The sequence below is a fragment of the Myripristis murdjan genome, chromosome 7, assembly GCF_902150065.1.
Source record: "Myripristis murdjan chromosome 7, fMyrMur1.1, whole genome shotgun sequence".
Classification (NCBI taxonomy): domain Eukaryota; kingdom Metazoa; phylum Chordata; class Actinopteri; order Holocentriformes; family Holocentridae; genus Myripristis; species Myripristis murdjan.
In genome coordinates, this window is record NC_043986.1 from 15,167,829 (window position 1) to 15,184,728 (window position 16,900).

At 42.9% G+C, this 16,900-nt stretch overlaps 1 protein-coding gene across 1 annotated transcript in view; it reads left to right on the plus strand.

The window, feature by feature from the left end:
* Positions 1 to 16,900, plus strand: part of prdm16 (PR domain containing 16) — a 221,234-nt gene extending 204,334 nt beyond the window's left edge. The window contains exons 9-17 of the mRNA XM_030055959.1: positions 558 to 2,205; positions 2,351 to 2,438; positions 5,335 to 5,507; positions 5,726 to 5,803; positions 6,874 to 7,043; positions 8,944 to 9,115; positions 11,595 to 11,858; positions 12,787 to 12,967; positions 13,445 to 16,900. Of these exons, the coding sequence (XP_029911819.1) occupies positions 558 to 2,205; positions 2,351 to 2,438; positions 5,335 to 5,507; positions 5,726 to 5,803; positions 6,874 to 7,043; positions 8,944 to 9,115; positions 11,595 to 11,858; positions 12,787 to 12,967; positions 13,445 to 13,579 (2,909 nt within the window). The 3' untranslated portion in view covers positions 13,580 to 16,900. The remainder of the gene's footprint in view (positions 1 to 557; positions 2,206 to 2,350; positions 2,439 to 5,334; positions 5,508 to 5,725; positions 5,804 to 6,873; positions 7,044 to 8,943; positions 9,116 to 11,594; positions 11,859 to 12,786; positions 12,968 to 13,444) is intronic.

Genomic DNA, 16,900 nt, shown 5'->3' on the forward strand with positions numbered 1-16,900 from the left:
CACCTATCTCTCTTTTCCCATTTTACCTCATCTCAACCAACCACCCTGATCCAGTGGGTCCTATAATGTGTATAACAATGCATGTAACAGTTAATTAAATATTACTATAGTTTAACTAACTACTTGATGTGTTCACCTTCACTTTCACTCATCATATTTGCAAAGGTGTTTCTATCCATATGCAAAACTATATTACATATGGGTTAAAGTAGTTTATGATTCTAAAAACAGAAGAAAATATATATTTTTAAAAATGGCAGTCTTCACTATGACAGTGCATAAATAGATTCTTTAATGATCTGCCTTGCATGTGTTCTTTATTTAGTTTGCAGTTAAAAGTGAAAATGAATAAATAAGCGGTGGTTGTTAGTTAGTATGAACTTCCTGTGCAGAATTAACAATAGATTTCCTGTAATTGAAACAGTCAGTTCCTGATCTGAAGCAATTTCATCTCAGTTGACATCCTGTATATCTTTTTGATTTGGTACATGGAATTAGAGACAGTGTTTAATGGGTTTAACCAGGCCCTTATGGGCTTTGTCCTCTTGCTCCCCCAGGCGAGGTGTGCCACAAATCTTACACCCAGTTCTCCAACCTCTGCCGCCACAAGCGTATGCATGCTGACTGCCGTACCCAGATCAAGTGCAAGGACTGTGGGCAGATGTTCAGCACTACCTCCTCCCTCAACAAGCATCGACGCTTTTGTGAGGGCAAGAACCATTATGGTTCTCCAGCAGGGATGTTCACCCCTGGCATCCCCATGAGCTCTAGCCCCATCATGGCCAAGGCCAAGACCCATCATCCCCACCATCCAGGCCTAAACCACTCAGGTTTAGGGTTCACTGACTACTTTCCATCCCGACCTCACCCTCACCCTGGGTTACCCTTCTCCCCAGGACCCCATGGCTTCCCATCCCTCTCACATGGTTTCCCAGGCATCTTCCCACCATCACTGTACCCCCGACCACCCTTACTGCCTCCCAGTCCTCTGCTGAAGAGCCCCCTGGGCACCAGCAGTCAGGAAGGGAAGCTGACTCGGAGCCCCCTAGATGCCCCTCCACTCTCCTTGGTCAGCTCTGTGAACAACAATGGAGGTAACAGTTTGAGTCAGGTGGAAGACAAAGAGAAAGAGAACAAACTGGATCTGTCTTCCATTGGAGAAGCTAAGCCAAAATCCAAGATCACGGACATGTCTGACGGTAGTGACCTCGAAGACGTTAATACAACAAGTGGGACAGATTTGGACACCACCACTGGTACTGCCTCAGGTGATGGTTCTGACTTGGAGAGCGAAGGAGAGAGTGAACGTGAGCGAAGTGGCAAAAGGAGAAAACCCTCTGGGGCAGCATCAGGTCAGGAAGTTAACCGGCAAGAAGACATGAACAGTGCATTGGTATCTGCTGTGTCTAACTCGGGAAGCCTTACCATCGATCGTCCCTTCTTCTCCTCTGCATCAACCCAGCACTCCTTCTTCCCTCCACCTGATGAGCAAGCACTCCCGCCCAGCACAACAAATGCCAATGCAGCCACCACTGATTCCATCAAAGCCATTGCCTCCATTGCTGAGAAATATTTTGGTCCAGGTTTGATGGGTCTTCATCAGGAAAAGAAGATGGGTCCTTTGCCATACCATTCCATGTTCCCCTTCCAGTTCCTGCCCAACTTCCCCCACTCCCTTTATCCTTTCAGCACTGACCGAGGCACCCTCAACCCTAGCATGTTTTTTAAGGCTGAACCCAAGTCACCTCGTGAGCAACTGCACAAAATGGTTCCTGGTGCTCCAGGAGCTCCTGCTCCCACCACAGAGTCACCATTTGATCTCACCACCAAGCCCAAGGAGACCAAACTCACTCCTCCTACCCCAACCAAGCCCTCCAACCCCACCAGTAGTAGTGGGAGCAGTAGTGGACCCTTAGTGATATCTAGCGGTGAGGAACAGCCACTGGACCTCAGCATTGGCAGTCGGAGCCGAGGTGGTCACAATGGTGTGGCCTCTGAGCCCCAAAATCGAAAGAACCACATCTATGGAGTTGGAAAGGGGGTTCCCACAAAAGAGGAACCCCCAACTGGGCCCCCACACCCACATTCCCAGTCCTTGCACCAGTCATCTTTGTCCCAGCACCAGCAACCCCTGGCACAGCCACCCCAGCAGCCACCTCTGCACTACGCCAAGCCCTCTGCCTTCTTCATGGACCCCATATACAGGTAATTCAGCCCCGATTAGACCATCAAAGGTCAGTCCTACATAAGCAAGGTTGAGATTTTTTTTTCTAATCTAAGAAGGAATCTTCTTGCACAGTGTTACTTTTCTGACCTTGGTACGTAACCCTTTGCCTTGCTGTCGGTCCAGCAGGGTGGAGAAGAGGAAGCTACTCGACCCCGTGGGAGCTCTGAAGGAGAAGTTCTTCAGGCCCTCACCGCTGCTCTTCCACCCACAGGTAGGACTGCTGCACATGCACACACACATGCACGCGCGCGCACACACACACACACACACACACACACATACAGATACGGACACAATTCTAGGGAGGGAACTTGGTGTTGCCTTAAGGCTGAATTATGCTTCAGCGTTAGAAGAGCGTAAGGGGGTTGTGCGAAGCACGAATTTCCTACGCAGCGCGTGTGTGTCCAACATACCTCTGCGAAACACACCGAGCAATTCTCCGCCCACCAACGTAGACCCTAACGTATGGTCGCTGCTCTTCTGTACGTCTTTGTAATGGCGAGAGGACGAGTCGTATAGGTGTGGGTACTTGCGCACCTCCTCGGCCAGGCGTTCTTCCGCGAGATCCAGCATTCTCCAAAGTTTTCAAACACAACCGACGAGTCGAGACACAACAGTAGTTTTAAAAACGGCACTGCCGGCCGGCACAACAACAGGATGTGATTCCGGTTGCAACGAAATGCCGGAAATGATGTACTTCGGCGGACCAATCACAGCTCTTGTGGGGCTGCGTAGGGTCCGTGTAGTTACAATTTTTGGGAGGCGCGCGGCAAGGCTCTGCGGCGGTCGCACAACCCCCGTAAGCTTCGCACAACCTCCGTACGCTCTTCCTACGCGGAAGCATAATTCAGCCTTTAGAAACTGCAAATGCTATATGCAGTTTGAACAAAAAGCTACAGCAAGGGAATCCCAGGCTGGGCGATTGGCCTCCAGGTATTACATATTGGCTGATTATTCCCAGATACTATCAGCTATTATTTTCATAACATGTATTATGTGAAAATACCTCACTCCTGCCTCCCACGCTGCTGCAACCTGAATTGATAGGGCCCTGTGCGCCATCATTGCACAGTGTTGATGTTATTTTCTCAAGGGTTCTGTATGATTTCTTCCTTTGTTTACTGAATGGCGCCTCTGTACCTCGTCACTTCTACCTTTTTCAGAAGACACAGTCCGTTATCGCAGCCCCTTTGATAATCAGTCACATTGTTCAACTGTCCCCAGACCCACCCCACCTCTACAAATCTTGATTACAGGGCATGATAGTATTAATAACAAGAATAATAAGCGTTTGAATCATAGCGAGCTGCCTCACTTGTCCACGCTAATCTTAGTTGTGGCATTGTTACATGTACTGGGAGCACACAGGCCACCTAATAACTTCCCTTTCAAGTTTTTTTCTCTTTCTGGCTGGCTGGCTGGCTAGATAATAGCACCATGTCCATCAAGGACATCCTGTGTTTGTGTCCAGGAGAATGGGGGGCTCTTGTTGGGGAAACGGTTTAATCTGACCTGGAAATCTGGGTCCTCTATCAATTGTAAGTTTGAAATACACACATTGCTGGTGAATATGCAGACAGATACACTTGTATATGCACATACACTTAAATTCTTATGCTGCACATGTATGTAGATACTTATGGCTATACATATAGGCACAGTAAGAAAAATAAGCATAGGAAGTTAGGGTTTTTTTTGTGTGTGTGTGCTGTAATAAGCAAGAAAACAAACTACATTTGTCAGCCATGCTCATTGAATGCTTATAATACATATGACACTAAATCTGTGTTGTTTTCTAATTTTTGAAGAGGTGTGGCTTGGAAGTTGATGTTCACAATGTGTGTGATGTTGTTGCAGCTCTGAAGGACTGAATCTCCTCCTTGATGTTTTCTATACACTCTCACCTGCATACTATCTAATAAGATAAAATACTTGACATATTTCCCCTCATGTCCTCTTGGGCAGAGTAGAGTGTTGTATAATGTGCAGTAGCTTCATTAATCATTGAAATATAAGACATGGAATATATGTGCTCCCGTTATTTTAGTCACACCACCTTCCAGTGTTCAGCAATCAAATGCATAATTGATCCAAGTCTTCAGAATGAAAACTCTTCATAGGCTGCCGTGTTAAATACTTCTCATATCAGACCGTCTCAGCTGTGATCCTCCCAGTGATCCAAACACAATGCCACCTCTAATTCAGTCTCATGACAGAATCACCCTACCGCCCCTCCACCCGTTCTCAGACCTCGAATAAACACATCGAGACACAGTGTCTGTCTCTGTGTCTCTCCCGTCCCATATTCACTAAACAAGGAAGGATGTAAGCTGTTTTGGCAAATAAACTCCTACATAGCTGGTCCCCTTTGTTCACAAGCTTCTCAGGGAGGGGAAGTGGCTATCAGTCAGGGGTATCTTAAACTATATTGTACAGCTCCCATCAGGGCTCTTGAATGCCTCATTGAGCCAGCTAGCTGGCTTGCAACAGCGGCTTCTGCAGAAAAGGGGAAAGGGTTGAGAACAAAGTGGCCTGTGCTGGAGATGAGGGTCCCTGGAGCCGGAGTTGTTGGTGGTGGGGTGCTGGAGGAATGGTGCTTTAGTGTTTGTGAATGTGCAATAGGTCAGGGAGGTGCCTCGCCTATAGCACAATCAACAAGGCTAACCTCTGATATACTGCTTCCTCAAGGCTTCCGCTCCCGCTCTCCTTCTCCCTCTTTCTTGCTCTCTCTCTTGGTCTTTGTTTTTTTTTTTTTTTTTCTGACATTGTGTCTTTGTTTGCAGCTCTCTTCCTTTCTCTGTTAATACGTACGTACAACTTGGCTTCTCTCAAGGCATTAGCAGAGATATAACAGATTCCCAGCTGATTGAAAAGAGAGCAGCTCCACTAATGTTTTTGCTGCAAGATTGCTAGTTTAAATCCTTAATTCACTGAGAAAACCAGGATTATTTTATGTGTTAAAAAATAAACTTTATTATTTCTCCTCTTAACATCTAAAAAATCATTCTACCACGGTGCCCTCTCTTGCCACTTTCCTTATTCTTCTTCCGTCACCCCATTCCTTACCCAACTCACTTATTTGCCTTCCCCATGCTCCTGCTTGTCAGATGTCAGCCATGGAGAACATGACAGAGAAACTGGAGAGCTTTGGCACTCTGAAACTGGACGCGCCGCCCAATTCGCTGCAACACTCAGCCCGTCAACTGTTCAACTTCAGCTCACCACCACCCTCCCTCTCAGACGCCATCCTCCGCAAGGGCAAGGAGCGCTATACCTGCAGGTATTATTCAGTGTCACATGCTATTTCCAATATTGACCGGGGTGCTCAAAGTACAGGAGCACAATAAGTGCTTTGTTATATTACAGAGTATTATAAATATTTGCAATACCGTGATTACCAAAAATGTTAACAATGACTCATCCCTCACCCATCCTTAATTTCACTCACTCCCTCCATTCGTTTTTCTCCTTTCTTGCCTTTCTGGTTATGCTCTCCAGGTACTGTGGGAAAATCTTCCCTCGTTCAGCAAACCTCACCAGACACTTGCGAACGCACACAGGGGAACAACCGTACAGGTACGTTCTATTCTATTCCATTATGTTCTTATTGTCTTGGTGACAGACTAATTGCTGCCATTAATGTAAACACAGCCTTAATACATTTGGCACACATATGCAACAGTATATGGCAACTGTGTGATATCAGTCAGTGTCTTTCCTCACCTCTTTTATCCCTCAGGATGAGCAACACGCTTGCTGCTTGTGCTCATGGTTACATGTGAGACTAAAGATGTATGTGTGAACTGATATGTACTCACATGACTTTACACCAGTTTATCTCCTACTCATTTTAATTCCACCGCACAGAACAAAGTAGACAACAAAAAAGCTCTATATGTGAACACTGAGCCTGTCGAAGTTGGGAAAAGGCAGGGTTCAGGACTTTGGTCAGGTGATCAGAGATTTATTACAGGGGTAAGGAGGGTCGGCCTGCCTTGCACCAGGTCTGATGACACACTCAACAATTATCCAGTGTTTGGGACCAGGGCTTTCCCACAAAATATGGCTGCTATTTGTTAACAAGCAGGTTAAATGGAGCCCTCTTGGATTAAGCAAGGTGGTGTTTGTGTGTGTGTGTGTGTGTGTGTGTGTGTGTGCGCGTGTGTGCGTCTGTTATGAAACCACTGGTCTGAGCCCTGCTAGATGAACAGATTTAGTTTGGCCCACTAGAGGCATTGTAGTTCTGGTGATTACTGTTTATACAAAATGAAACATGGAGCTCATTTAGGAGGCCCTCACCGCACTTCCACTCCTTTCTGTTGCAGTCACAAATTTATTGCCACCTTTACTTACTTTCTGCTTGTCTCACTCCCTTTCTGCACATTTTCTCTTGTTCTGCCCAGTATCCTTTTTCTTTGTGATAGATTTGATCCCCTGAATGATAAGTTCTGTTTGTTTGCTCCCTTCCACAGGGAGCTCAGAAGTCCGTGTCAGTGTCAGAAAAGCACCGCTGAAGCATGTAGATAATCAGTGTCCTACTCTGGGGCATACCTTGGCTTGACCCCATCTTTTTTCCTCTGGTTGAAGGACAGCCCCTACTCACCATGCTCATTCTCACTCTTACCCTTCTTCCCTCTCTTGTGCAGGTGTAAATACTGTGACCGCTCATTCAGCATCTCATCCAACCTTCAACGTCACGTTCGCAACATCCACAACAAGGAAAAGCCCTTCAAGTGTCACCTGTGCAACCGCTGCTTTGGTCAGCAGACCAACCTGGACCGCCATCTGAAGAAGCACGAGCACGAGAACATTCCTGGTCAGTGTACTACATCCACAACTCTTGCACTAGTTAAGAGTTTAGCTCTATTTTGTCTGAGAAAAGCAATTTTGTTATTAAAACAGCAATTCAGTATTTAGCCTTTTGTCAGTAGACTGAATAATGAATGGTTCATATTACCCATTTGGAAAATTTGTACAGACCTTTTTAAAACTTCACCTCTGTAAATGTTTAGCTTGGTGAAGCAAATGATTTAAAAGTGGAAAACCACTTAATTGAAGAAATCACACTTGGTATTCCTACTGTATATCCAAGAAAAGTCTGAGAATGTTTAACATGGAATTATGCCATTAAATTTGGACTACAAGATGGTGTGTTTGAGGTTTTACATCCAACTGTGAACTTTATTTCACAGTAGAGTAACAGTACTGTGTTTCCGCCTTAACCAACTAATTCTCACTGAAGCAGCATATTGGTGTGACATGGTTTCATGGAAGTCACACACAAACTGAATTACCCAGAAGTTAAGGAATGACACTATTCATGGATAAATAATGGAATTCAAAACTCCCAAATGTCTATATTTCACGTGTATTTGATTATTACACTGAATCCTTTTCTGCTAACACATTGTAAGTAACGCTAAATTAGATGATTTGCTAAATAAACAAAGCTGTACTCATGTTGCATATCACCAAGAAAGCACTGACTGGTTGCTTCTTGAAAAAAAAGTAACTGCCTAACTTTGGAGGTCAACAGGGATATTTGAGAGAAGAAGCACCCTGTATTTGTGAGGGCAAAGTGCACCCTATATTTTTTTTTACATATATGCAAGCAGAAGGGTGATCATTTTATGCCTTTCTTCAAAATATAAAGTGCTTGAGTCCTATGCCAGCCCTTAGCGAACCACACATGAAGCTATTCTCATTATTCTTATTCTTACTTTTCTTATTCATACTATTATTATTTTCTGTATTGCTCTGTGCTATGCTCTAAAATACCACTGAGATGTATCCAAGAGCCATAATATAACCTCCATTGGAAAAAAATGTCCAAATTAGAGCAATTTGGAATGAAAAAATATTTTTCTACACCTATAAATATAACCTAAATATGAAGTCTGAAATAAGGTATTTAACCCCTAAGTGTTTTAGTATAGCTGCATTTTGGCCAACAATAGAAGACTGTGGTTGTACTGGGCACCTCCCTTATGTGAGTGTGTGTAACTGAGTGTGTAGCGTGTAGTGAAAAACAGACCCAAGTGTACTAAAACCTTCCCAGGATAAAGATTTTTTTTTAAAAAAAGCCCAGTTGACAAAAGAGTTGTGCATACATTAACCTACTAGACACTTTTGTTTGAATTTCAGTCTCCTACACACTAAGTGTTGCCTGTTCACCTCAGACAAAATAACAAATTTGCTGGATTTTTCAGATATTTAATATATCAAATCTTGTATTCCCTTATTACATTTATTTTACAAGAGAGTTACCTAAACACAATCCAGCAAATGCAACAAGAGTAACATAAACTACATAAAACTCTTTCTGTAGAAATGTGCTGGTTCTTAGCCCAGACTTTCAAATGGCTGAAAAGCTCACTGTGAACATATTACATAAACATTAACAAGATTGTCAGAATATATTCATCATTGCTTCTTTTAAAATAGCAAATTTAACCCAAGAACATCCATAATTTAAATTGTGGAGATTAAATATTGAAATCGGACTACTCTGTAGCTTGTGATAGTCCTCGTGTGTGAAAGATGTTTTGCATTTCTCTTTATGCTCATCAATTATATATGTCTGACGATCATCAAGCTAATCATCTGTGCAATGTTCATTTGCGTGCGTGTGGGTGCGCCTGTTCTTGTGTGTGTATGTGCACGCGTCTGTGTGTGTGTGTGTGTGTGTGTGTGTGTCCGCACGCTTTTCCCAACAGTGAGCCAACAGTCCGGGATGCTTTCCAACCTAGGAACCACCATCTCCTCGCCAAACTCCGAGCCAGACAATCATGCACTTTTAGATGAGAAGGAGGACTCATACTTCTCAGAAATCCGCAACTTCATTTCCAACAGTGAGATGAACCAGGCCTCTAGCTCCACGGATAAGAGGTAGGCAGTAATGTTCAAGAAACACACACACACACACACACACACACACACACTCATGTTTATATTAAACTACTTTGAAAAAAAAACTTCATATTTGTATCTTTATAAGGACATTTAGGCCTCATACTTATTGAAAAACAAGAACACTTCACAAGGAAGCAACAGTTGTTTAGCCACCTCCTTCTCCTTGTACACAGAGATGGTAATACTTGGTGCACAGTGCTCTCTAGTGGTTTGATGTAGGTTTTGTCACCAGAAAAAAAAAAAAAAAAAAAATCAGGGTTTTCATGGTACCCCAGTATGAGTTCTTCATAACCGTCGGGCTCATCTGCATTCCCGTTTGGTCCGTGGAGGACTCAGCTTTGCACCAGCTGATTTGCCATAGCCGAAGTCATAGTGTGTTTGTGAAAATGGCTTGTCTGCCCTGGAATCCATCAGCCATTCTGGTTAGTCTGGATGAAGAGGTCATTTTCCTACCTTAAATCCACAAGTCAGTGCCACAAATCTCCATGAAAGCCTATTACTATTTGTACATCGTGTTGCAGTGTATCTCAGTTTGTTGTGTTGAAGGTTTCAGACTTAGAGAAGGCAAGGAAGGATGTGTCATAAAGGCAAAGGAGGATGAGAGAGTTTTTCTCCCTTTCAGCAGTGTTTGGCCCTCTTTCTGTTTTTTCTCGAGTGTGTTTCTCTCCCTCCTCTCTCTCCCCTCCTCTCTCTCTGTCTCACTCACTCCCAATGTGAATTCCTTTCTGGTAGTCTCACTTTCTGTCTGTCTCTTCCTCCATCATCCCCTCCTCCCTCTTGTCAACACACATTAAAGCCAGCAGGCCCAGTGGCAATTTAGCCCCTCTGCCATCTGGGATCAATACTGAGTCTCATCCACAACAAGCTGGCCTGACATTTTAATATCTGTAATTCAGACTAAGTGTTATGCTTTCTGTCCTCCCACCAGACAACCCCATGTTTATTCTCCCTCTGAGTGACTGAAGTCAAATGTGGAACGCAGACACACATTCATGGACGTCTATCTGCAGTAATTCCGTGTAAAGCTTCCCCTCTTTTTCAGCATCATAGCCAGTCAAAATAAAAGTCACTGGAAACCCTTGTTTTCACATACAAGAGCTTTGTTGATCGGTTTCCAGGCAGGATATGGTTGATCCTGAGGTAGAGATGGTGCTCTCGGGGTGGGAAGGTCCAAACAAAAGAGCTAAGGAGTTTAGATGTAGACGTTCCCGGCGCTGCAGCATTGGGAGATTGCAATGTATCTGTCTCCTCAGGACCATAATCCAGGTTCTAGTTAGGGCTAAAACTAGGAGCTGGGCCGTGGCTTAAGTTCAAGTAGACTTGGAACTGGCTCCTTGTCTGGGACTGGGTTGCATTGGCTGGCAGTTTGGACCCTGAGGGGGACTCAGGTTGAGGCATTTATCTAAGAGATCCACTGATGATGGAGATCTTCCCCCATCCACCCCCTTTACCCATACCCCCAGACCGCTAACACAAACACCCCACTGACGTGTTTAGACTAAATGACAAAACCCAGGGCCCCCCATGTCAGAGCTACGCTTCTTTCTCCATACGCAGGCATGGACTTTTTCCCCGCCAACCATCTTGGCAATTTGATTATGGGGATATTTAATCTAGATTGAAAGAGGAGAACAGAGTTTTTTTCGGTTATTTTTTTTTCAAGTCCCCCTACCCATGTCTACCCACCCACTGTGTGTGACCCAATCATGTCCCTGTGCACCTCGTCCCAGAGGTAATCCTGTCTGATTTGATAAATGTCCACTGTGTGGCAAAAAATGGAAGGGGTAAATTTGCCCTCCCAGAGGAAATGATATCATGAGCCATGACATCGTGGTCTGGGGGAGATGTAGATGGGGGGATCTGGGTAGGGGGGTTGGCTGGAAAATGTACAGATGGCAGGTCATAATGGTTGTGTGTTGATAGCCTGTTTGCAGATCAGCCATCTTCTTCCTTCACTCACACAAAGTGTGTTCCACCATTACAGAAGACCCCTTCTGAAACAGGCCGTCTCTTACTCTGTTTCTGAAGAATTGGCCAATTAATCATTTCTGGGCCGTTTGAAAAGCTCTCCAGGCTGACCTGTCAGCACCCATGTTGTTTGTTTAGACAGTGGAGTTGGACCATGCATGTTGTCAACAGATTATTTATGTCTCGCTCCCCTCCCATGATGAGTCATGTCTTGAGATGGTCAAGCAATGACAGTGATAATCATGCAGCTCCACACTGGGCGTTGTGCCTGGAGCAGAACGAAGAAGGGCCTCTTACTTTTCCGTCAGTGTAGGGTAAACATAAATGCCTAATTAACACTAATGCTTCTTTCCTGTTCTCAAGTATTACCAATACGGGAGAAAATATAGCCAGCAGGACTTGATGCTGCCTTAATGATGATGTTGGACGCTGTTTAACCAACATTACTAATCCTTCTTCCTCACTCTGACCTTTATCACCCACACAGATCAGACCAAGCTGAGGAGGAGCACCCACCCAGCCACAGTCTGTCCAACTCCAAGCTAGGGCTTCAAGGGCTGGAGGAGGAGGAAGAGGAAGTGGAGGGTGACGATGAGGAGGAGGAGGAAGGCAGCCTAACAGAGAAGTCTCACGATGAGGCACCCGAGTCCCCATCTCCTGTCACAATGACAACAGGAGTGTATGAAGAGGATGAGGAAGAGGAAGAGGCAGAGGCGGCTCCATTAGCAATGAGCTATGAACACACTCGCAGGTACGCATCTTGTTATAGGCATGGCCCAAGGCTCTGTTACTTAGCTACAGAGAACACACACCTATCGAAAGTGTAATAGGTTTCTGGACACAATTCACACCAGAATTGAAATACACATCTGTATTTCACAACCACCACCGAAATACACCACATATTTCTGAATAAATCCACTCACAACAATTTTTAGCTTCCACTTATATCATTTTTCCCGTTCCAACTAACGCCACTAATAAACTCTTCACAATAAACTCTTTTTTTGAGACAGAAAGAGCTAAAGAATGGATTGAAGATGTTGATGCCCCCACATCAGCACCCAGATATTATTAGTTCTATTGTATTTTCTTCTTGATGTGTTGTTGACTTTCTGTAGGTTTTTGTCTGTCATTCCAAATTCCTGTTTTGCTATCATTTGACTTTGCCCTCACAACAGTCATTTTGAAGACTTGGTGTGGGAAGTCACACACTCACACACGTGTAATAAAAGCAAACCACCTTATTTCTTTTTGCATCCCATTCCGGTTTTTATCATTTTTCTGTGGATTCGTGAGTATATTTGCCACAAATTTACACCCATAGTTTGTCTGTTCGTCTGGCCACCATGAGAACGGGACGAGTCTTTCACCTAAGTTAACATGAGGCCAACACCTACTGCTACCCCCTGCACCCCTTTTTTTCCTCTTTCAATTCATTCCTTCCTCCTATCTACCTCTTTAACTCCCCATGTCTGTCTCTTGTTCTGAATTTCATTCGTGAGCTATGTATTCCCTCTGACCTAAACATCCTTCTGTCCTTTTTCCTGCAATCATGCCGGATATTAACTCTACTCTCATTCCTCCCCTTCATCTGTTTTTTCCATCCACCTATCAATTTGTCTGCCCACCGATCCATCCTTCCCCATTTCTACCCCCATCCGTCCCTTGGTGTGCAGGTGTATAGAGGAGGAGGGCTCTCTCCTGGACCTGGAGGGTCTGCCCAGCTTTCCCAAGAGCCTGGATGGGCTACGTAAAGCAACCAGTGATGAGCAACCCTTTGACGTTAAAGACATATTTAACACTTCGCTAGAGTCGGAGGCACTGAAAGAGACATTGTACAGGCAGGCTAAAACCCAGGTACGTTACTGCCTTTGGATGTCCATTAAAAGAGAGAGGGACAGGAAAGGCAGAGATTTGATCAGAACAAGGATAGGAGAGGCAAAATGTCTCCTGAAAAGAGAGGAATAAGGCATAAGATGGTTCCTTTATCACAGCGAAGCATTTTTTAATGCTTGATCATAAAGAAGGTTGGCATTCCGGTACATATCAAGCATAACTGTCACTAAATAGCGTTTCTTGTCCTGCCCACTCACATGCTCTCCTCCCTCTTAACCTACTAACATATTAACTCTAAACTTCTCTTGCCATTTCTTGGAACCTCTGTGAAATCAACGTGGTGAAAAATTTCTATCAGGTGTGTCTTGCGCTGTATAATGCTAATTTCTTGGCAGGTCGGTGGACAAATACTGAAATGTCACTCAAACGAGTTTAGTTGAAATGAGCGGTGCGTCATGTGATGCTCTCCTGTTGATGGTCATCTGTCTTCTCCTGCAGGCTTATGCAATGATGCTGTCTCTCTCAGAGAACAACCCTTTGCACGCGCCCTCCCAGAACTCTCTGGACGCTTGGCTGAGCATGGGAGGAGGACCGTCTGAGACGAGCAGCTTTCACCCACTCAACCACATCTAGACGAGAGACGAAGAGGGAGGAAGAGGAGGAGGAACAATAGTACCACAATGGATAGAAATGAGACTGAGAGGACAAGAGTAATAAGAAGATGAGCGGAGAGCAGGGGAGAATTCAGTGTCACATACATTCAAGATTGAAAGGCTGAAAGTGTGTGTGTTTGTGTGTGTGTGTGTGTGTGTGTGAGTGAGTGAGAGATAGGGAGGGAAGACTCCAGCGAAAAGAAAGCACTGCTCAGCCCCTGTTGATGTGAAGGACATGATGAATGCTTCTCAACAGCATTGAGACTCTGCATTACTCTGATCCTCCGTAAGGCTCACTCCAGCCCCACAGAGACCCTGTGTAAGGTTCTCATAAAGACACTTATCGACTAGTATGTCACTAAAGTCTATGTACACCGCCTACCACAGCACTGCAGCATCAGCACTGCATTAGCACTGTATGTCCATAAGGTGGTGCTGTTTCACCAGGAGCAACAATAGGATCATAGTGGGCGCGTGCACTATTGTATCCAGGTTTCCCCACCTGTCATGGCTGAGTCACGTACTCTGTTCTTGTTTCAACTATAACTACAGAATCAACAATCGCACCATACTAAATGTTACTTGAGGAAATCACACTCTGTGTTTGGTTTAGAAACACATTCCAGTAGATGCTTTGAGCTGATTTTTGAATAATTACATGAAGAATGGCATCAATGTTCAAATGTGCATAGCAACTGATGATTTTGTTTAAGTTATCTGGGACACTAGCCATTTTAATTGGTTACCCAATTTGATCATGCTGAAAATGACGTGAAATCATACTCAAAAAAAAAAAAAAAAAAAAAAAAAGAGGAAAGATTTTCTCTCCTTGTTCACTTCTCTTCATTTGTTAATTTTATTACTTTCTTTCCTCTTAGATACAACAGTATTGTTTCTTTGTAGGCACCACAGTGCTAAAATTTTAATATAATTATTTTAGAGAAGGACCAAAATTGTATGATATTGTCATATGATGTACAAAATAACCTAGATGTTCATAGCAAGAGTGGTATGTGCCAAATAACCCATAGAAAATGTTTTGTTCTCTGACAATCATTCATTTCATTTCCAAGGGGCTTGCATTTGCTGTCGTAGTTTTTTTTTTTTTTTTTTTTTTTTCTTATTACACTCTTATATATTTGATTTCAAAAAATATGTGTATCTATTTATTTTTGGTTGTTTTGTCTCATTTGGAGGAGTGGAAATGAAGAAGAGTCATTTTATCCCTCTTTTTTTTGTTGCTGAAGGAATGAACGCCTATCAGAACCCAAGAGAGATTCTGAATCTCTGGTTTTGATGCGTTAGTGTGCCAAAATGGAAAGAACCCATGAAATCATCTGTTTTTATTTATAGTGAAAGATAGCTGGTAGCTAGTTTAAAATCCTATTTGGCATTTTAATGTCCTGCAGTGTTTGGTTTGTCTTGTTTAAGTTGAACCATTTTACCCAGTATGCTGAATGTGTCTCATTGAAATTAGTCCAAGTATTATGGTGGCAATTTTGGGCAGCCTTCGTTATGAATGTCAAAAAAAAAAAGGGCATTACACTGTCATGCTCCCTTTTCCAATGTTCCTTCATAAGAAAACCTTTAATGTAACCCATGAATATTCTTTTAATAATTAGTTTGCATACCTGTTCCTATTTCACATGGTTGAAAAGTCCAAATTGGTGTCACATCTGCATGAACAACTGGTCTTTTCTACAACGGAGAGAAAAAATTGCTGGTCATCTAGGAAGGGAGGCAAGGACCCGTGTAGCCAAAAAGAAATGGTAAACAAAACCACAGAAAGCACTAAAACTGACATAATATTTTTGCTGATTGTTGCGGTGATCCATTGAGACTGTAGTTCAAAGTCCGTCCAACACATGTAAAAGATTTCTGATAATAACATGATACAGGACTGGAAAAACATAAACACTTGATTATGATTTTAACTTCATATTCCTTGTTCTTCTTTACAGAGAACCCATTCCGTATGATCTGCAAGGTAGCTATGCCATTTGGGGCATGAGGCATTTACTGTAGATAACTGTAGATAGCTGTAGGCAGCAGGGGGTCGAGCGTTGTTGATCATTGTTGCCTTGGTCCTCCTGGCATACTGGGACTTTCAGAACTAGGCCTGATGCTGTACTTTTCAAACGAGCACTTAAACCATATGGGTCCAAGCCATAAACTGATTAGGCTTAGGTCTGTAGAACTTAGCACGCAGATACGTTTTCAAACTAGTTTCACTTTCAATAGGTGAGCAACCCCATGCTCAAAACGGAAAGGAAAGCAAAATCTGAAACTGAAGCACTGTAATTTTTCTTTCATGACAGCAGGTGGTGGTGCGATGCTGGGACTGCTGCATCATCTCACTTTTCTAAGGACAGAGGTCTGTTTTTAATTCTACTGAATGAGATTTCATTCATGGTAAATACATTGTTTTCCAACACCTGGTTATAAAATGCAAAGACTTGGGTTGATAAGTTTTTAGGTTGACTATATGTAGTAATTCATGTCATGTACTACTGTAATAAGTACGCGCTGTGTAAAGCAAAGGATTCACATTGAAGTATTCCGTTTTGCCAACTTTGGAAAGTATTCTGGCAAATGGTCACTGAAATATATTTCAGCATAATAGAACATGGTTGCTGTTTTTCCCCCCACTGTTACAGGATAAAATAAAATATACATATTGTTTCTTTTTAACTGTATAGTATTTTAAAGAATAAAAAAAAAAAAACAATGGTGCATTTGTCTGAAGAAAAAAATCATTGAAAAATATGGGTTTAAATGGATGGTGCTTGTTTTGTTTGAATCTGAGTTGTATATCGCCTCTGTTATGTTTATTGAAAACAAAACAAAAAAAGATATTGTGCATGACGTGTTTAGCAGTCATAATGATGTCCATTTGTGAAATGTGTATCAAATTGAAAAAAAAGAAAAAAAAAAGAAAAAATAAATCCGTAGATGCACTTATTGTACATGTGGTTAGGTTAGTAGGTTTGACTTCAGTTTCTTGACTGCCTTACAACTGTATCGGGCAGATGGTTCAGAAAGACATAGAAGAGACTTGTGGGAGAAGACATAATGAAAAAAAAATTAAAGGATTGTAGAATAATATTGAACAATTCTGAAATTGCAGTTCTTTTGATGCTTGTGATTATTGAAGATGTACTTTAGAGAAATTTCATTGAAAAAGATATGACTCTGATGTTAATTCTGTAGAATAGCAATGTATACCAAATGTAATCTTTCCAATGCTATGAAGAATTTATACATGAAATTGATATGCAATAAAACCTGTGTGCTTTTTAAA